The following is a 20841-nucleotide window of genomic DNA, read 5'->3' on the forward strand; positions in this document are numbered from 1 at the left end:
CTTTGTAGCGACTGGATGTATTGATACACCATCCAAAGTGTAATTAATAACTTCACGATASTCAAAGGGATATTCAATGTCTGCTTATTTATTTTTACCCATATACCAATAGGTGCCCTTCTTTGCGAGGCATTGAAAAACCTTCCTGGTATTTGTGGTGGAATCTGTATTTGAAATTCACTACTTGACTAAAGGACCTTACAAATAATTGTATGTGTGGGGTACAGAGACGAGGGAGCCATTCAAAAATCCTGTTAAATAAACACTATTATTGCACATGCAGTCCATGCAACTTATGATATGACTTGTTAAGCTAATTTTTACTCCTGGACTTATTTAGGCTTGCCATAACAAAGGAGTTAAATACTTATTGACTCAAGACATTTAAACTTTTCATTTTTTATTAATTTGTAAAACAAAATTAAGTATAATTGTAACTATTCCACTTTGACATTATGGTGTGTGTACAGTACTGTACCTACTCAATAGTTTTTATCCATTTTTACTATTTTCTACATTGTAGAATAATAGTGAAGACATCAAACTATGAAATAATGGATATGGAATCATGTAGTAACCAAAGAAGTGTTAAACAAATCAAAATATATGTTGTATTTGATGCCAAGAGTGTGCAAAGCTGTCATCAAGGCAAAGGGTGGCTACTTTGAAGAATCTTAAATATAAAATATATAGAGAGATTTWWWWWAAATACTTTTTTGGATTCCATATGTGTTACTTCATAGTTTGATGTCTTTACTACTATTAAAATAAAGAAAAAACCCTTGAATGAGTCCAAACTTTTGACTGGCACTGTATGTGTAGGCCAGTGACACAAAATCTCTATTTAATCAATTTTAAATTCAGGCTGCAACACAATGAAATGTATAAAAAATCAAGGGGTGTTAGTACTGTATGTACAATGTGCAATATACAGTAAATGTGTAACCTTTCAGAGATGTTTGTTTGTCTGTGCTACAGAGGCAGATCTTGGGATATTTTTATTTTCATTTCATCCCCCTGATTTTGACTGAAAAATAAACAGTGGGAGATGCATCTTATCTGTCTCGAGGATCGGATGCATCCATCCCTCCCTCTCTAGATCCTCATCTCCCCRRRRRRRRCRCCCCCCTCTCTCACTCTCCTTCTCTTTCTCTTTCGGAGATAGCTATGTACAGACAGCCTTCATATTTGCAGCAGGGGAAAGTGGCAGCTTTAATATTGGAGTGATAGCCGCTGATAAGGGTAACGGCTGWGGAGAGGCGTTAGTGTCATCCCTCCCTCCTCCGCAATAAACACTTTCATTTGTTTTTTCCCGGAGAGATGGCTGTAAAGATAGATGTGTTGAATAGACGACCTGAGGAGCAGTAGAAGGAAGGAAGGAAAGACGGATGGAGAAGGAAAATGGGAGGGGTGGGTATGCATATTCAGTATTAAAAGATCAATCAGAGGGTCGTGAAATATGCATTTTGTCATCCACCCTTCCTGTTTCATCAGCGCACCAACAACGCTGGTCACTGTGCCGACTCAAAATGCAAACCTAACTAACTATGATCTATATAGCATTCATCTATATAGCATCCAATTATTAGTAATATGTGTGGAACAGTAGAATTTCAACATAGTCATTGTGTCAGAATCAGTGATGAGCAATGCCTGAATATTGTTCTGAAAAATCATTAGATCTGTACTGAGGTGTAGGGTACAGTGTACACTTAGGAAAAAAAGGGTTCCACTGTCCCCATAGAATAACCCTTTTAGGTTCCAGGTAGAGCCATTTTGAATACCATGTAGAACCKTCTGTGGAAAGGGTTCTACATGGAACCCAAAAGGGTTCTTCAAAGGTGTCTCCTATGTGGACAGCCGAGTAACCCTTTTGGCCAAGGACATTGAGGCATCAGATTACTGATTTAAATGATCTCCTTTTCCAAAACTCAGACATCTTGACTTCTCAGGACACGGCTGGAGGCTGTGAGGAAAGGCCGCTTCTTATGACGTTCTAATATGTGTTGTGTTTCAATTATTCCACTGTCCTCAACTCCAACCCAAGGCCTTCACTCCAACTCAAGTCAGCAGTTCAAATGATGTATTCCTGCACTGACTTTTCTATCGCATATGTTTTGTGGTAACACTTTACCTTTTAGTAATCACATTAAGGGTACATAGCTTTAGATGCTAAGCTTTAGAGGTTAAAGCTGCTATATTTTTGGGTGTGTGTGTTTGTGTTTAATTTGTCTCAGGGCAATTAGACAGCGTGACCAAAACGATTATGTGAACAGCTGGGTAGCTGAAATCTGCATATCAGAAATAAAATCAGGGAGACACAGACGACTGCTCATTAAAATCACTGGGAAAACAACTTGAAAATGAGACTTGACATCAGTTTTCAAAGTCTGTCAAATATTTGTGGATGTTAAAATGAATAATAAGGTTGCAGTATAAGAGCATAAGAGGAATACGCTTAATCTGGGTAAGTGTTTATTCTGTAAATGACTCTAGCTATAGGAACAYAGAATTTGAAACATCTCAGAAAGCCCAGGCCAAGCATGCATCCCTGTGGACAATTACTATTGCCAAATAATGCACATTATGAACTCTCATGTAAACTCAGCAAAAAAAGAAATGTCCCTTTTTCAAGACCCTGTCTTTCAAAGATAATTTGTAAAAATCCAAATAACTTCACAGATCTTCATTGTAAAGGGTTTAAACACTGTTTCCAATGCTTGTTCAATGAACCATAAACAATTAATGAACATGCACCTGTGGAACGATTGTTAAGACACTAACAACTTACAGACGGTAGGCAATTACGGTCACAGTTATGAAAACTTAGGACACTAAAGAGGCCTTTCTACTGACTCAGAAAAACACCAAAAGAAAGATGCCCTGCTCATCTGCGTGAACGTGCCTTGGCATGCTGCAAGGAGGCATAAGGACTGCAGATGTGGCCAGGGCAATAAATTGCAATGTCCCTACTGTGAGACGCCTAAGATAGCGCTACAGGGAGACAGGACGGACAGCTGATCATCCTCGCGGTGGCAGACCATGTGTAACAACACCTGCATAGGATCGGTACATCCGGACATCACACCTGCGGGACAGGTACAGAATGGCAACAACAACTGCCCGAGAAACACCAGGAACGCACAATCCCTCCATCAGTGCTCAGACTCTCCGCAATAGGCTGAGAGAGGCTGGACTGAGGGCTTGTAGGCCTGTTGTAAGGCAGGTCATCACCAGACATCACCGGCAACAACGTCGCCTATGGGCACAAACCCACTGTCGCTGGACCAGACAGGACTGGCAAAAAGTGRTCTTCACTGACGAGTCATGGTTTTGTCTTACCAAGGGTGATGGTCGGATTCTCGTTTATCGTCGAAGGAATGAGCGTTACACCGAGGCCTGTACTCTGGAGCGGGYTCGATTTGGAGGTGGAGGGTCCATCATGGTCTGGGGTGGTGTGTCACAGCATCATCGGACTGAGCTTGTTGTCATTGCAGGAAATCTCAACGCTATGCGTTACAGGGAAGACATGCTCCTCCCTCATGTGGTACCCTTCCTGCAGGCTCATCCTGACATGACCCTTCCAGCATGACAATGCCACCAGCCATACTGCTCGTTCTGTGTGTGATTTCCTGCAAGAGAGGAATGTCAGTGTTCTGCCATGGCCAGCGAAGAGCCCAGATCTCAATCCCATTGAGCACGTCTGGGATCTGTTGGATCAGAGGGTGAGGGCTAGGGCCATTCCCCCCAGAAATGTCCAGGAACTTGCAGGTGCCTTGGTGGAAGAGTGGGATAACATCTCACAGCAAGAACTGGCAAATCTGGTGCAGTCCATGAGGAGGAGATGCACTGCAGTACTTAATGCAGCTGGTGGCCACACCAGATACTGACTGTTACATTGAACCCCCCTTTGTTCAGGGACACATTATTCCATTTATGTTAGTCACATGTCTGTGGAACTTGTTCCGTTTATGTCTCAGTTGTTGAATCTTGTTATGTTCATATAAATATATACACATGTTAAGTTTGCTGAAAATAAACGCAGTTGACAGTGAGAGGACGTTTCTTTTTATGATGAGTTTATTTACCCAGCTAGCGCATAACATTCTGATAACCATGTGTTTCTTAAAGCCTGTTTCCGATTTACAATTCCGAGTTGGATGACCGTTCAGAACGTATTTCCCAGTCGGAGCTCGTGTTTTCCAGATTTCCCAGTTGACTTGAACTCACTGAAGTCAAGTTTCCGCAGTTCCGAGTTAACAGTTGTTTTGAGCGCGGCACAAATCATGCTTCATTGACAGCATGGCCAATGTTGAATYTTTATCATTTTAAACTTGGAAAAGAGACACTTAATCCCAGATTTGGGACCACACAGCCATTCCACTGAATAGCAGGCTAGTGATTTCTTTGCAATGCTTGAAGTTAGCCACTGTCACTGATTCCTTCCAAACCACTCATTGTTGAATTTGTGATTTCCAACTTGTTGTGAAATGTTTATGTCCAATGGCCAATGAGCACCGATACGTTTTATCTATAATTTCTCTTCATTATTTCTCTTCATATGACAAGGATTTAAAAGGATTTGCCAGTAGATTGGCGACTTGATTCATGATGATGACTGATAGTCCAATCAAAGCTACTGTAGATATAACGTGATTTGACGTCATTTATATCTGTGGCCAATGACCTTGAGCCTTCTTGGATGGGCATTTCTAATGTAACTCTATGGCAGCAGCCAAGAGGCTTGAAAAACAGGTAAGCCCCCCCCCTTTTAGCTAAAACAGAACTCCCTGCCCTGAATGACGGGTCACCCGTGATGCTGTGTCACAATAAAAAATACATGTGTTTGCATGATTAATGCTTAAGGAAATGAATTTCCATGTGTCCTATCTGTGCTTAAAATTCAAACAAGACTGTAATGACTATAAAAATGTAACTTTCATGAAATCACACTGCAATACACCAAATTAAAGCTGTGAATCCAGCCAACGTCAGATTTKAAAAAAGCTTTACGACGAAAGCACACCAAACGATTATGTTAGGTCAGTACATAGCCACAGAAAAACACAGCCATTTTTCCAGCCAAAGAGAGGAGTCACAAAAAGCATAAATAGAGATAAAATTCATCACTAACCTTTGATGATCTTCATCAGATGACACTCATAGGACTTGATGTTACACAATACATGTATGTTTTGTTCGATAAAGTTCATATTTATATCCAAAAATCTCAGTTTACATTGGCGCGTTAACGTTCAGTAATGTTTTGTTTRCAAAACATCCGGTGATTTTGCAGAGAGCCACATCAATTTACAGAAATACTCATTATAAATGTCTTTCCCAGAACAGGCAAATTTCCACTACTGTTCTCAGAATGTTTTGTTTTACCAGTCATGAAATGTATTGCTACGTTCCCACAACCAATGTGAAAACAAAAGCATACGTTCCCACAATTCCTAAAGAACCAAATGTGCTAGCTGGGTACATGAGTTCGATGAGTTGAAAGTTCAACTAGAGATAGATAGTGACCTTCAGGCTTCTTTGGTTTTAGCATTCGCTATGTCCTTTTAGCTTGTCAGGCAAACTGCCAGCAGACAGAAGTTAGACTGTGTTTTGATGTCAGGCTCTACTCAATGTTTTCACTGGCTCTCTACTCAGCCACAGCTCCAAGGGGCCAGGGTTCTGGTCTAGAAGCACCAGAACCCTGGCCCTACAGTTTTTCCTACAGTTTTTCTTGGTTACTGCAGTTTAACAGATGCCAGGCCCAGAAACAAAATTTCCTTAGATAGCCACATAGAGAAGTTTGATTTAAAATTCCTAATAAGACACTTTAGTCATCACCTTTGTGCACAGAACATCTATTGAATTATTAAAATAATTGTTGCTGAAGCCGTTTCTTCTTTTTCATCACACAGCCGAAAATATTAACATTTTATATTAATCTAATGTCTGCCATGTTTTTGGATGACGTGATGAAGTCGTCGCTGCTCCCGGTAATCCCTGTGTGCACTGAGTGCTAGTGTGCATGTGATGTTGATCCGTTTAAACCGGATACAACCTGGATATAGACGGTCCATGAATCGGAGTATCTGAACGTGAGTAGATTACCTTGAAAACAACGGTTAGACATATTAGACGCAGTCTCCACTTCTTATTATACCGAAGTGATCAGCTCCCTGAGGGGTCCTCCTWAAGACTAAATGCTGAGCGTGACCTTTCTGTTGCCCCGCTCCTCCCACCCTGCTGGCCCTAATTACCTACCTCATTACCCCCTCCGAAATAACACACTGATCCAAGATGGCTGCCTTATTACCCACTCCTAAATAACACCAGCACCACCAGGTTGAATAATAATAATTTGTGGGGTGCTTATATTTGTCCTGTTACACACTTGTACAAGTGTTCATTGTTCCAAGTGTGTAATGGAAATGGGTTTCTTGCACATCCCAACTCCCCCTAAGACTCCCGCAGGGAGACGGGTCATGGATAGGGTCACCCTTGTCCAGCACGCCTGGAGCAATTGGGATTAAGTTCCTTGCTCAAGGGCAGAGCGACAGATGTTTCACCTTGTCGGCTCCAGGATTAAAACCAGTGACCTTTCGGTTACAGGCCCAACCATAGAGAATGATAGAGGCCTCTTGTGGACAAAAGGCTGTTTAAGCATGTGCAGCGCCATTGAGGGCTTCAAACATTCTTCCGCCATTTTAAAGTAGTCAAAGTAGTCAACTGGGTGGGGATTCCTATGGGTTGTAGCCTCAATGGCGCTGGCCATTCTGTCACAGACGCTACAATGGCACAGATATAAAGATGAGTCCTCTATCTACCTCTATGGGCCCAGTGCTCTGACCTCGAGGCTACCTGCCACCCGAACCAAGATGGCTTCCTCATTTGACCCTCCTAAATCACAACAGGTAGATCCACAGATCCACGATGGCTGCTACTCRCCACAACTGATTTTCTATACTCTCTGCAATCTTTGTGTTGACATTCTAATGAACTGTACTGTAGCTTGCTTGATGCCTGCTGGCCTAGTGGATATCTGTGCTCTGAATGGATCCGCCCTATTATTTTACTCCCCTTCCTCCCGCCAGACTTCACTCCATAAGTCCTGACTATATATTCAAGACGTCGCCATCACTATGGTGATCGCTGATGAGACGATAGGGTGATCAGCGCTTGTGGGATGTCGGACAATAAACTGAGAGGGAGAGGGAGAGAGAGAGGGCTGTAATTAGCCTTCCTAATCATGGCACTAAAGTAACGTGCTTAATTATATGGAATGCTGCATAAATTGCCAAGTGTGTGGAATCATTGGAATTGATTAAAATACTAATTAAACAGGCCCTTGCAGAATTTGGAGTGAGGTAAGGTTCAGCTCTTCAGGGTCATTTGCATACCCTTAATCTGGGGAAATGGGATTTAAAGGACCCTCTCTCTTTCTCTGGCTTTCCCTCTTTCTCTTTTCCCCCTATTTCCCAGTTCACATGCTAACAAACTCAATTCAAATTATACTCTGTTTTCTCTTTTCACCATATAATTTGGCATAAGACCCCTTTGATTTTGTTTTTCAATATAAATGTATCCATCAAAGTGAGTGTATCAAAGGCTAAACACGCACAGAAAAAAAAAAAAAAAGTCTGCCGAGTGTATGATCTTAAATGTTGCATGCCACTTGCTTTGATTTGTGTGAGAATATCTTTGTTAAATATTGCATTTAGAACTAGCGGGGGCATACTTTAATAGATGTATGGATCAAACTCATATTGTGATCCTATTAACTACTGCAAGAACCAAGAGAAATTAATTACGCAGTACATCGACTAGCACTTTTACATTCAAATGAATATTAAACATTCATTGGTACAGATATACAATCTTAATTTGACCAGTTTCTCACAGCAGACAAAATTGTCCTGCAGCAACAGGAAATGTGAATTATTGTGTGAATTATGAATGGACATTTTGGAGGAGTTGATAAAAAAAAAATTATAGGGCAAATCAATTATGACATTTTAAAGTAACAACTACAAACTTTAGAAGCCTTTTTAAACCTTGAATATACTTCCTGCAACAACAGGGTGATCAAATTAAGATCTTACATATGTACCTCGGCAGCTGACAGTGTGCAAAGGTCTTGCTCATAAACCACTTTACAACCATTTTAATCATCTTCAGAGCAAAGTAACAAGAACATTTCCGTTGTACTCGATTCTAGACACTGTACTGTAGGGTATTCTGTGGTCATGTACAGGTGTAGGATCTTAACTTGATCACCCTGTTGTTGCAGAACATTTCTAAATCTGTAGGGTAGTTGTGCGAACTCTTTCATGTGTACCATAGCCAACAGTAAGTGAAACTTTGACTGGTCACTGATGAGTTTGGAGTTTGAGTTGAAGTCACATGTTGACAAAGACCTTTGGGTGAAAACTTTGCAATAAACTGTGAGAGAATCACTGTGTGGTTATCTATCTTTAATTTTCACTCACACTGTGTCACACACTCGTTCGCTCATGCTCTCCTGTTTCCCTTCAAGAATTAGACGGTCAAACATGTTCTTCTGCGTCATTCATTCTCCTCACTTACACACAACTCATTCCACTCACTCATTTCACTTTCCACTTCCTCATGCCATTATGTTTCTTTTATTTGACTAATTCCACTCACACACAACTCTGGTCTTGTGCTGGTGTCTTCCCAAGCAGTTCAGCAGAAGAAGCAGCTGGAGAAGGAAACTGGTGTGAAGATCCTGGAGGCTGGTGTCAGTGATGTAAGTCCTGTTTCATCGTCTGTTTCAAGCTGGGAACCATAGAATTATTGACTTGAATGGGGTTGCCATTTCTAGTTACTCTATTTCTGCGCTGTGAACATCCAACACTGACTATATCGGTGTCGAACAAAGTATAGAACTGACCCCCAAAAATTATTTTTATCTGGGAGTCATCCGGATGCTGGATTGCTTGAATGTGATGTTATGTGACATTACAATGGTATTCAACTGAGGCTGTATATTGAATAGCATTTGTGTGATATTGTATAGTTAGATCTTACCACGTAAAGTCCCTAAAGAGAATACTGAGCTCATCATCCAACACCCAACATGCATCATGTTTCATTGTAAAGGAATTTAACCAAACCTGAAAGCTCCCAGATCTTATAGAAACCATAGTGTCTCTGTACACTGGGCTCTCTCCAGTGATATGGCTCCAGATATGGCAGCTTGGCCATCCATACCGCCTGCATCCTTTACGAGGCCCCCATTATGCGGCCAGACATTGATTATGAGCTGAAATTAATGCAAAAATGTATTTCCTGTTAACTGTGTCGCTTTGATACACATCCTCTGTATTCATTTCCTGTCCTCCTTAGGGTTGTTGGTTCCCATGGAGAATAAAGAACAACAAGACAAATTGCAGTGTGAAAAATTTAAAATTGACACTTTAAATAGCACACAAGGAACAATAAGCAGATTATCTGGAGAGCTGTCAATTTATGGCTAGACATTATGGCTGGCTGTGACATATTCATAAGAAAAATTAAGAGGAGTCCAAAAAGATACTTAAGATGAGTGCCGGGATGAGAGCAGGGGAGATGTGCGTTCATTCGATGGTGACGCTGCTAATAAATATTCATAAGTCGTGTAGGGAAGGTGAGGATCTAATCAAACAGCCATTGATGGGCTGTAGCCCTCCTAGAATTTTTTATACGGAAATGAGACAGAGAGCGGTGGCACTGTGAGCCATGAAGATCATCGCGAGGCATGCTGGGAACTAAATGGATGTGGCCTGTGTGTGGGCTGCTGCCGTCGTCAATAGCAACAGGGTAACATAGTCCGGACCGTTTTCCTGGATCAATCCCTCCTATGGACTTTGTCACACTCTCTATTCTCTTTTCCATTGATTTAATCCTACTGTGAATCTCTTGCTTATGCCTACGCATTTACCTCCCTCTTTTTTAAGTCCTCTTTTCCTTCGCCTCATCTACCCTTTTCTCCCTTTCTCTTGCCCTCTATCTTTCTGACTATCTTTTTCTCCTCTTACTCCATCTTCACTCTTGTCCAACACACAGAAAGCACAAGGCAAACAGTGACGGAGGGCTGTGATTTGTCATATTTGTCCTATTTGTTGATAATTAGCTGCAATTATAGGGAACCGGAGTGAGGGAGAGATCCTTTACCTCAGGAGTGGGAAATCAAATGCTGTGTGTGTGTGTGTTCGTGTGGTGTGTGTGTGTTCGTGTGGTGTGTGTTCGTGTGTGTTTGTGCGTTTGTGTCTGTGCATGTCCGTGTGTGTGTGTGTGTGATTAGAAAATGTGTATTTGAGGGAAGTACAGTGAGAGACAAGCCCTGGAATTATTAATTTTCTGTATTGGCATTGTCATAGTCCGAACCCAAATAAGGCTCAATTCATCCCAGTGGTTTTTAGTCCCTGAATGGCGACAGAGTGATCATTTTCTGAAAACGGTGGCAGAACATGCTGCTGAGAGTGCCTGTGGAGAGTGCTCTCAGAATGCATTAGTTTAAATGGAATTGAGCACAACTATTAGTTGGTGAATTTATGGGGTGACCGCTGATATATTGTTATTAGTGTGTACCTCAGCTAGATGCCAAAGCATGGGTCGGTAACTATGCATTAGCTTGCAAAACACAAGTTTTAAATGGTGCCCTAGTTTTAAGTAGATAACTGAATACATTGACAAATAAAGTAAATGAAATTAAGTTAATAAAGACACAACAAGTTAGATGTGATGGGGTTTATATCCTGTCGCAATCAAATTTGGAGGATTCCTACACTGTAGCGCAGGCTTACAGAGACTGGTTGGAGTGTGCCTCCTCTTGCATGGAACCAACCAACCTGGTATTGTTAAGAGGATCGAGAGTGGAGCTGCATGGAACCAACCAACCTGGTATTGTTATTAAGATATCAGAGTGGAGCTGCATGGAAACAACCAACCTGGTATTGTTATTAAGATATCGAGAGTGGAGCTGCATGGAACCAACCAACCTGGTATTGTTATTAAGAGTATCGAGAGTGGAGCTGCATGGAACCAACCAACCTGGTATTGTTATTAAGAGTATCGAGAGTGGAGCTGCATGGAACCAACCAACCTGGTATTGTTATTAAGAGTATCGAGAGTGAGGCTGCATGGAACCAACCAACCTGGTATTGTTATTAGAGTATCGAGAGTGGAGCTGCATGAACCAACCAACCTGGTATTGTTATTAAGAGTAGTCGAGAGTGGAGCTGCATGGAACCAACCAACCTGGTATTGTTATTAAGAGTATCGAGAGTGGAGCTGACACAGGTTGTGTCCCAAATGGCAAACTATTTATTTTATATTGCACTAACTTTGACCAGAGCTCTAGGCACCCTATTTCCTTTATAGTTTAACACAGTGCCATTTAGGACACAGCCATAGCCTCTCCGTCTTAACCCTGTCTGACTTTGTTAAAAATGGGGCCAAATGACAAAACGGCTTAAAAACCACGGACATCGATTGCAGAAGATGTTGACCAAGATAAGCTAATGTCAAAGTGAGGAGATTGGACCCTAATCTATAGACTTCACAATATCTGGTCCTCCTATAGATTTTATAGAACCCATTTTCTTAAAAATGTCCTTGTTTTGCGACTCATTAGCTACATTTACCACAAAAACAAAACACAATTTAAAGAGCGATTGAAATCACAGATTCTGCATGTGTTTTTGTGATGCTCATTAAGATTAAGAAAATGTTGATTTCAGTCTTGGGGGGGTGTGGTTCAATGTGGGTGTGTTATCGTACTCTGGCAGTTACTGTTGTTTGTCCCTGTTGAGACACTGTAGCTGCTGCGGTGTCTCAGGAGAGACCAAAAAAACAGTATCAACAACATAGCCACTAACGCTTCCTCGAAATAGTCAGAATTCTTCGAAGATAAATCAAGAAAATAGTCATTATTTTTGCCATTTTTGCCACGCAATTTTACATCAAGTTAAGGCGTTTAGTGCAGTAGTTCTTAAACAAATGTGCATGAAAACTAGTAGCTAGTGCACTGCAGACAGTATCGAGTCTACTGCTGTGCAGGACTGATTTTTGATCATTCATCAGCAAGCTGTCAAACTAACCAAAATAAAGCACAAGATACACACTGTTCATCAGTGCCCAAAATCACTGGCTAGCTAAATTCCATCTGTGTTTGTCAATGAAGCTAGCTAGTAGTAGCTAGCAGGCGCATTAAGCAGGCAAGCCATCGAGTCACTGACGAGTGTGACGTGTGTGCTTCGGTGCCGTTATGTTTTACAACTTTCTCACTATCTATTACTATCTATCTGTCTGGCAGCGTTTCATAGGGAATCATGTTACAAAACCGGTTGCGTTGTGACAAGATACTCGCGAATGGGTTTCGAATTTGAGAAAATGGACAAGTGGCAATTGGGATACAAGTGCACATCATCTCAATTGTTTTCATTTTGTCCAAAACAGACTCAGTGCTTCACTTGGGCAGGAGGTCATAGGGACTGAGTACCGGCAGCTCACATTTTCTACTGCTTGAGTTCCTGCACCTCTTATAGAATATTAGCTAAAAAGTATTATGACGATCCTGCACCTAAATATAAACAGTACCGGCACCCAAAATGAGTAGGCTACCAAATAAAATAAAATGTTATTGGTCACATACACATTGTTAGCAGATGTTAATGCGAGTGTAGCGAAATGCTTGTGCTTCTAGTTCCGACCGTGCAGTAATATCTAACAAGTAATCTAACAATTTCACAACAACTACCTTTTACACACAAGTGTAAAGGAATGAATTAGAATATGTACATAAAAATATATGGATGAGCGATGGCCGAACGGCATAGGCAAGAGGCAGTAGATGGTATAGAGTACAGTATATACATATGAGATGAGTAATGTAGGGTATGTAAACATTATATAAAGTGGCATTGTTTAAAGTGACTAGTGATACATTTAGTGGCTAAAGATTTGAGTCAGTGTGTCAGCAGCAGCCACTCAACGTTAGTGATGGCTGTTTAACAGTCTGATTGCCTTGAGATAGAAGCTGTTTTTCATTCTCTCGGTCCCAGCTTTGATGCACCTGTACTGACCTCGCCTTCTGGATGATAGCGGGGTGAACAGGCAGTGGCTCGGGTGGTTGTTGTCCTTGATGATCTTTTTGGCCTTCCTGTGACATCGGGTGGTGTAGGTGTCCTGGAGGGCAGGTAGTTTGCCCCCGGTGATGCGTTGTGCAGACCTCACTACCCTCTGGAGAGCCTTACGGTTGTGAGCGGAGCAGTTGCCATACCAGGCGGTGATACAGCCCGACAGGATGCTCTCGATTGTGCATCTGTAAAAGTTTGTGAGTGTTTTTGGTGACAAGCCAAATTTCTTCAGCCTCCTGAGGTTGAAGAGGCGCTGTTGCGCCTTCTTCACCACGCTGTCTGTGTGGGTGGACCATTTCAGTTTGTCTGTGATGTGTATGCCGAGAAACTTAAAACTTTCCACCTTCTCCACTACTGTCCCGTCAATGTGGATAGTGGGGTGCTCCTTCTGCTGTTTCCCGAAGTCCACGATCATCTCCTTTGTTTTGTTGGCGTTGAGTGTGAGGTTATTTTCCTGACACCACACTCCGAGGGCCCTCACCTCCTCCCTGTAGGCCGTCTCGTCGTTGTTGGTAATCAAGCCTACCACTGTACCGGCACCTATTTCAGTCCAAGTCAAGCACCTCGCATACTCGAGTTATCACTATTGAACACATCAGCAAGTGGCAACTCCAAAAAGGGCTTAGGGGCCAAGTGTTCTTTCAACATAACATTGGCGAAGTGTTGTCTTATGTAAAAGTCCAGGGTGCTGTGTAAGGGGCAGGTCTGTGTCACTGAGGGGTTCTGGCTGCTACGATTTGGATAGAGCTCAATCAGCAAAGCAGATAGAGTGCATTCATTGCAGGTGTTTCTCCATGCATGACAATTCTCCCTTGGCATTATCRCGTGTTAGTGGGGAAGTGGGCATGACAAAAATCTAAACCCAACCCTCCTGTATATCATGATGACCTCAGTTACTSAAATCTATTAAAATAAATAAAATTAAAAATAAAAATTGTTTTGGAATATACTTACATTTTTATTGTCCATGTTGGCACTGAAATACATGTTTCTGACTAATATCAATAGGCCGTTTTAAACCTGAGAAGTTGATTTTCGAGTTCAGTTGCTCATTAATAAGCATGGCATTTTTTAAGTCTTTTAAGTTGTCATTATGTTTTACCAATGATATTGCTGCCCAGATCACGTTAGTGTCTCCATAACAGCACTCCTGTGAATGTGTGAAAAATTCTCTCAGGGAAAAGTGAGAGGGCCAAGAGGGGACATAGAAAAGAGGCTGTAGAATGCCTAAAATATACAATGTTTTTGTTCATCTCAATCCTAGCACTCTATCATCAGTTCTTCGCTAGGGCTGTGAAATGTTGACATTGACAGTAAATGAAAATCCTATGGAGAATATCAGTGTGCACYCATCTTGCTGCACCCCAGGCAGCAGCTTGGAGAATCAGCCTGTAGTACGGATACCAAAGCAGTCCTCCGTTTCATGGAGAGATGTTCCTAAAAGGCACACAGAGCTTCGTGACTGTGCATACTCTCCTCTCCTCCCATCCTGTTCGTGATCAGGAGGGGTCGATGAGTCACTGTGCATCTGGAGAGAGCGAGAGCGAGAGAGAGATGGTGCAGGAGCAGAGGGTTGCAAAGGTTTGGGTTAGCCAGCTGTATGCAGACATAGGCCCTTTTTACATTGACGAAAGTTGGATATTCTTGAGAGGTATCGAACAAAATCCTGAGACTATACTTATTACTGTAATGTAAACTTGTGAACTACCTCCGGAGGTCACACACGACACTCGCACTTGGCCCCCAGCTGCCCCCCTCCATGCAGGGCAGTGTAAACAGAATTGTCGTGTTGAGCCCAACACTGATACAGTAAAAATGAAATGTCTAAACATTTTAATTATATTTGAGACTTGTTTTATTGAGTTTTCACCCGGAAATTGCAGTAAAAGCCTGTTACACTCTGAAATTGATGCCGTAGCTTTAAAAAAAGCTCCATCTCAATGGTGTTTTTTCCCCCTTGACTGCACTGATCATCCAGCCAAGATACAATCTAGCTATGCAAGCAGTTTGCTTTTCATTCGCAGTTTGCTTTTTACCTCATGTAATGACTTTCATGATATTGATCAAATTAAGCCTGCTTTCTAAGGTAAGTTTAAAACACTAAAGTTGTAATGTAGGCCTAAGAAGTATCTAGCTATGGTTCAGCTAACATTATCCAACGTCAGCAGTCCCCAGCTAGCACAGTGGATCTGGGCCGATTCCGGCTGAGAGTCGGGGCACGCGGCTGAGAGTCAGACTCGGCCGACGTCATGTGGCCCAAGTCTGGCCCGCCTTCGGCAGTATTACTTATGGCTAGGATGCGGAGATTGAGCTCGGTCCGATTCCGGTGGGAGTTATATGGCCCAAATATATTACTTGGGACTCGGGCCGATTGTAGCTACTCTCTGGCAGATGATTACACGGGCTGATTAATATAGTTAACATTTCATTATTTATTTTTCCAATTTTTTCTCATAGTTTTTTCCCATAAAATGATAGTTCAAATAGAATTGATACCGAAGACAAACTAAATTTAGATTTCAGCTTTGAAAGTCATTTGCGTGGCCGTATTCATGGGTATCAGCGAACTAGCTGATGCAGCTATTACGATGTAGCTAAGAAAAATTCAGAAATAATTTTGCTATTACGATGTAGCTAAGAAAAATTCAGAAATAATTTTGTTTAGCTTGCTACCTAGGAAGGTTTTTCTATACTATGAACCACACTGTACTGTACTTTTYTATTTGTATTAGAGGAGTAAACCTTTATGCTTGATATGCTAACATTACTAGCTAGCAGTAGCTAGCCAGCTGTGCTATTTTCGTGCAAGCTAATTTAATGTGTGGATAAACAAGAAATAAACCCTTTAATTGTCTGCACATTATGAATTGTTGCATTATTGAAGAGTGTAATATGGTTTGGTTGCATTATTCAAGTGTAATAACGTTATGTTTTAAATGAAAAGTTGCACGCATTGTTGAGTAGGTAAATTGGAGCTGGAGAGCAAGAATGTCACATTGGGGGAGGGGGGAAGTAGTAATGTGTAATGTCTGCTTTTAGCACCTGAACATTTGGTGCCATCACAGTGGGCGATTGTGTATCATGTCCTTAAAATACAACATAATCCCTGAAGGTTTTCCCTGAAGTTTTTCACCATTMTGATTTTCAAATCATTGCATTTACATTAACGACTATTATTAGAATATATGTTTTTTTTATCAGCGTACCAGTTGTCATTTTTTATCAGTATTTCTGAATGCAGTAAAGGAGGAGGCTGGAGGTTTACAGTTACCTGTCCACAATCTGATTAAGATGGTGGGTAAATTGAGATTCATTGACATTTTTACAAAACCTGCAAACTGCTTATGTGGATAGGCACTTATTGAGCACAGAATTCCTTGAGCTGCATGTCAACAGATTATTCAACCAATTGTAAATCATATACAGGGCATTCAGAAAGTATTCAGACCCCTTGACTTTTTTCACATTTTGTTATGTACAGCCTTATTCTAAAATGCATTGATTCACTTTTTTCCCTCATCAATCTACACACAATACCCCATGATGACAAAGCAAAAACAGGTTTTGAGTAATTTTAGCAAATGTATTAAAAATTAAAAACTGAAATATCTTATTTATGTAAGTATTCAGACCCTTTGCTATGAGACTCGAAATTGAGCTCAGGTGCATCCTGTTTCCATTGATCAACCTTGAAATGTTTCTACAACTTGATTGGAGTCCACCTGTGGTAAATTCAATTGATTGGACATGATTTGGAAAGGCACACACCTGTCTATATAAGGTCTCACAGTTGACAGTGCATGTCAGAGCAAAAACCAAGTCATGAGGTCAAAGAAATTGTCCGTAGAGCTCCGAGACAGGATTGTGTCAAGGCACAGCTCTAGGGAAGGGTACCAAAACATTTCTGCAGCATTGAAGGTCTCCAAGAACTCAGTGGCCTCCTTCATTCTTAAATGGAACGGAGGTMACCAAGAACCCAATGGTRACTCTGATAGAGCTCCAGAGTTCCTCTGTGGAGATGGGAGAACCTTCCAGAAGAACAACCGTCTCTGCAGCACTCCACCAATCAGGCCTTTATGGTAGGGTGGTCAGYCGGAAGCCACTCCTCAGTAAAAGGTACATGACAGCCCGCCTGGAGTTTGCCAAAAGGCACCTAAGTGATTCTCAGACCATGAGAAACAAGATTCTCTGGTCTGATGAAACCAAGATTGAACCATGTCCAACCATACATCTCCCGGGTGGCGCAGTGGTCTAGGGCACTGCATCGCAGTGCTAGCTGCGCCACCAGAGTCTCTGGGTTCGCGCCCAGGCTCTGTCGCAGCCGGCCGCAACCGGGAGATCCGTGGGGCGACGCACAATTGGCATAGCGTCGTCCGGGTTTGGCCGGTAGGGATATCCTTGTCTCAGTATGTAAAAAAAAAAAAAATGTAATAAAATGTATGCACTCTACTGTAAGTCGCTCTGGATAAGAGCGTCTGCTCTTGGCCAGTAGGGATATCCTTGTCTCAGTATGTAAAAAATGTAATAAAATGTATGCACTCTACTGTAAGTCGCTCTGGATAAGAGCGTCTGCTAAATGACTAAAATGTAAAAAAATGTAAACTCTTTGGCCTGAATGCCAAGTGACATGTCTGGAGGAAACCTGGCACCATCCCTACAATGAAGCATGGTAGTGGCAGCATCATACTGTGGGATGTTTTTCAGCAGCAGGGACTGGGAGACTTGTCAGGATCAAGGGAAAGATGAACAGAGCAATGTACAGTGAGATCCTTGATGAAAACATGCTTCAGAGCCCTCAGGACCTCAGACTGGGACGATGGTTCACCTTCCAACAAGACAATGACCCTAAGCACACAGCCAAGACAATGCAAGAGTGGCTTTGGGACAAGTCTCTAAATGTCCTTGAGTGGCCCAGCCAGTGCCCAGACATGAATCTGATCGAACATCTCTGGAGGGACCTGAAAATAGCTGTGCAGCAACGCTCCCCATCCAACCTGACAGAGCTTGAGAGGATCTGCAGAGAAGAATGGAAGAAACTCCCCAAATACATGTGCCAAGCTTGTAGAGTCATACCCAGGAAGATTCTAGTCTGTAGTCGCTGCCAAAGGTCCTTCAACAAAGTACTGAGTAAAGGGTCTGAATTATTTGTAAATAAATTGGCACAAATTTCAAAAAAACTGTTTTTGCTTTGTCATTATGGGGTATAGTGTGTAGATTGATGAGAGAAAAAAAAGATGTAATACATTTTAGAATAAGGCTGTAACCTAACAAAATATGGCAAAAGTCAAGTGGACTGAATACTTTCTGAATGCACTGTTTAACAGACAGGGATCTCAGCTGAGTCTCCGCACGGTGTGTGTGCACGAGTGCGCGTGTGTGTGCATGTGTGTTGTGTTTGTGCATTTGCGTGTGTGTCTGTGTGTATGTGTGTACGTATGTGATTGCACGTGTTCATGTTTTGTAGCTCACAGGAGGTTGGTGGCACCTTAAATGGGGAGGACGGGCTTGTGGCAATGCCAGTGTTATGAGCCGCCATTATCCAGCCATTATTGTGAGCCGTCCTCCCCTCAGCAGCCTCCACGGATGTAGATGTGTGTCTCCGCAAATAACATACATTAGCAAGACTTGTATACGTCTGTGTACACGTGCCTATGTGCGTTTGTGGTCTGTGTGTCTGCTTTCGCTGCGGAATTGCATTACCTGTCTTTCTGGAACCTTTAAGGATGACCATTATAATGGAAGTGGATGCAGGAGAAATAAACATTAGTGTATAATCCCATCATATGTCATGTAGGAATAAATGTCAACGGTAAATGCCACTATCTTAGAATTGGTGAAACCACTCATGGTCTCCCCCAATCAGAGTCCTGGGGAAGCAGGGGCAAAACTCATCTCAGGGAAAGGTCACGGGCAATGATGACCTCTGGCAACTGGATTTTGTGGCTTTCTTGCCAATTTCCTGCACCATAATGAATGTGAGGGCTAGCATGAGAGCAATGCCATTTGAAAAGATTTGAACATCTAAATGATAGTGTAAAATAGGGGCCTTCTAGCAGTCGTAAGGACAAAGGTTCAGCAGGAGGCAGTCAGGTAGAGGTGTGAATGGGCGGTGAATCCAAGTGAAAGCTATGATCCCTTATTGATGTCACCTGTTAAATCTGCTTTCCACACCTTGTAGTCCCTGCCCCAAAGAATTGAGGCTGTTCTGAGGGCAACTCAATATTAAGAAGTTGTTCCTAATGTTTTGTACACTCAGTGTATATACAAAGTTCTGACTTCCAAATGTCAGTATTCAAAACCAATCATAACCAATAAAGAACAGGCAACCCGCAAGACTCCGACTCCGATATAAAAGCGAGTAACCTAAAAGTCAACTACGGAAGGCCAAATGGCAGGCTATCTATCTACATCTATTTGCATTCAAGCGCGTGCTGTTCACACAACGCTGAACAAGACGGAGAAACCAGACATGTGCTCCAAACAAACGACAATGAAGCCATTGACATGAAACAGGTAAATAGAGCTAAATAAACCAAAGCTTCTTTATAACAAGTGTTGCGCATTTTGTGAGCTCTCCAAACAACATTTCCACTTTGAGAATGAGAACGGTAAGAATGTATATTATACTTAATTACTGAACAGAAATGACCGTAACCAAACATTCTGAATCAACGGGGAAATGCGTGGATTAACAGTACATCACTGATGAACATACAATATATTTAAACGGGGAATTGATAGACATTCACAAACAAATGGCAAACAATATTGACACAATTAATACGCACAAATTGGCGGGATTCTGTGCACAATAATGCAGAGAGAGATGTGCCTATAGCGCATCTAAGCCACAGATAGTCCTACTGTATATGTGGTATGACCAACAAGGGGCATATAATAGGTACCCTATTTTCAACATACTGCATTACTCTTGACCAGAGTCCTATTGGCCCTGGTCAAAAGTAGTGAAGTGATAGAGAATAGGGTGCCATTTGGGATGCTCAACAGTATGCTCATCCTATGTAATTCAGTATGGTATGTGATTATGTACATTTGTGTTTGTAAGTACAGGTAACTACCAAAATAAAGGAAACACTTGAATAAATGAGGGATACAAAGTACATTTAAAGCTGATGCTTCCACACAGGTGTGGTTCCTGAGTTAATTAAGCAATTAACATCCCATCATGCTTAGGGTCATGGCTACCATGGCTAAAAGAAGAGATCTCAGTAACTTTGAAAATTGGGGTCTCAAAAGATCATAGGGTGCTTAAAGTGTGTGTGTTTTTTTATTTAACTAGGCAAGTCAGTTAAGAACAAACTCTTATTTACAATGACAGCCTACCCCGGCCATTGGTGCACCACCCTATGGGACTACCAATCACAGCTGGATGTGATGCAGGCTGGGATTTGAACCAAGGACTGCAATGATGCCTCTTGCACTGAGATGCAGTGCCTTAGACAGCTGCGCCACTTGGGAGCATGTGCCAGTTACCAGATCTCAACCCTTATGGGAGATTCTGGAGCAGCACACGAGACAGCGTTTTCCACCACCATCAACAAAACTCCAAATAATGGAATTTCTCGTGGAAGAATGGTGTCGCATTCCTCCAATAGAGTTCCAGGCACTTGTAGAACGTTAAGCCACATTGAAGCTGTTGTGGAGGCTCGTTGTGGCCCAATGCACTATTAAGACACTTTCA

General features: G+C 41.9%; 1 protein-coding gene across 2 annotated transcripts in view; it reads left to right on the forward strand.

The window, feature by feature from the left end:
- Positions 1-20841, forward strand: part of LOC111973158 (receptor-type tyrosine-protein phosphatase N2) — a 275436-nt gene that overhangs the window by 160222 nt on the left and 94373 nt on the right. For both annotated transcript variants that reach the window (XR_011480953.1, XM_024000412.2), the window contains exon 11: positions 8703-8767. Coding sequence is in view for 1 of the 2 variants with exons in the window: in XM_024000412.2 (XP_023856180.1) it covers positions 8703-8767 (65 nt within the window). In the remaining variant the exon portion in view is untranslated. The remainder of the gene's footprint in view (positions 1-8702; positions 8768-20841) is intronic.

The sequence above is a fragment of the Salvelinus sp. IW2-2015 genome, linkage group LG14 (assembly GCF_002910315.2).
Source record: "Salvelinus sp. IW2-2015 linkage group LG14, ASM291031v2, whole genome shotgun sequence".
Taxonomy (NCBI): Eukaryota; Metazoa; Chordata; class Actinopteri; order Salmoniformes; family Salmonidae; genus Salvelinus; species Salvelinus sp. IW2-2015.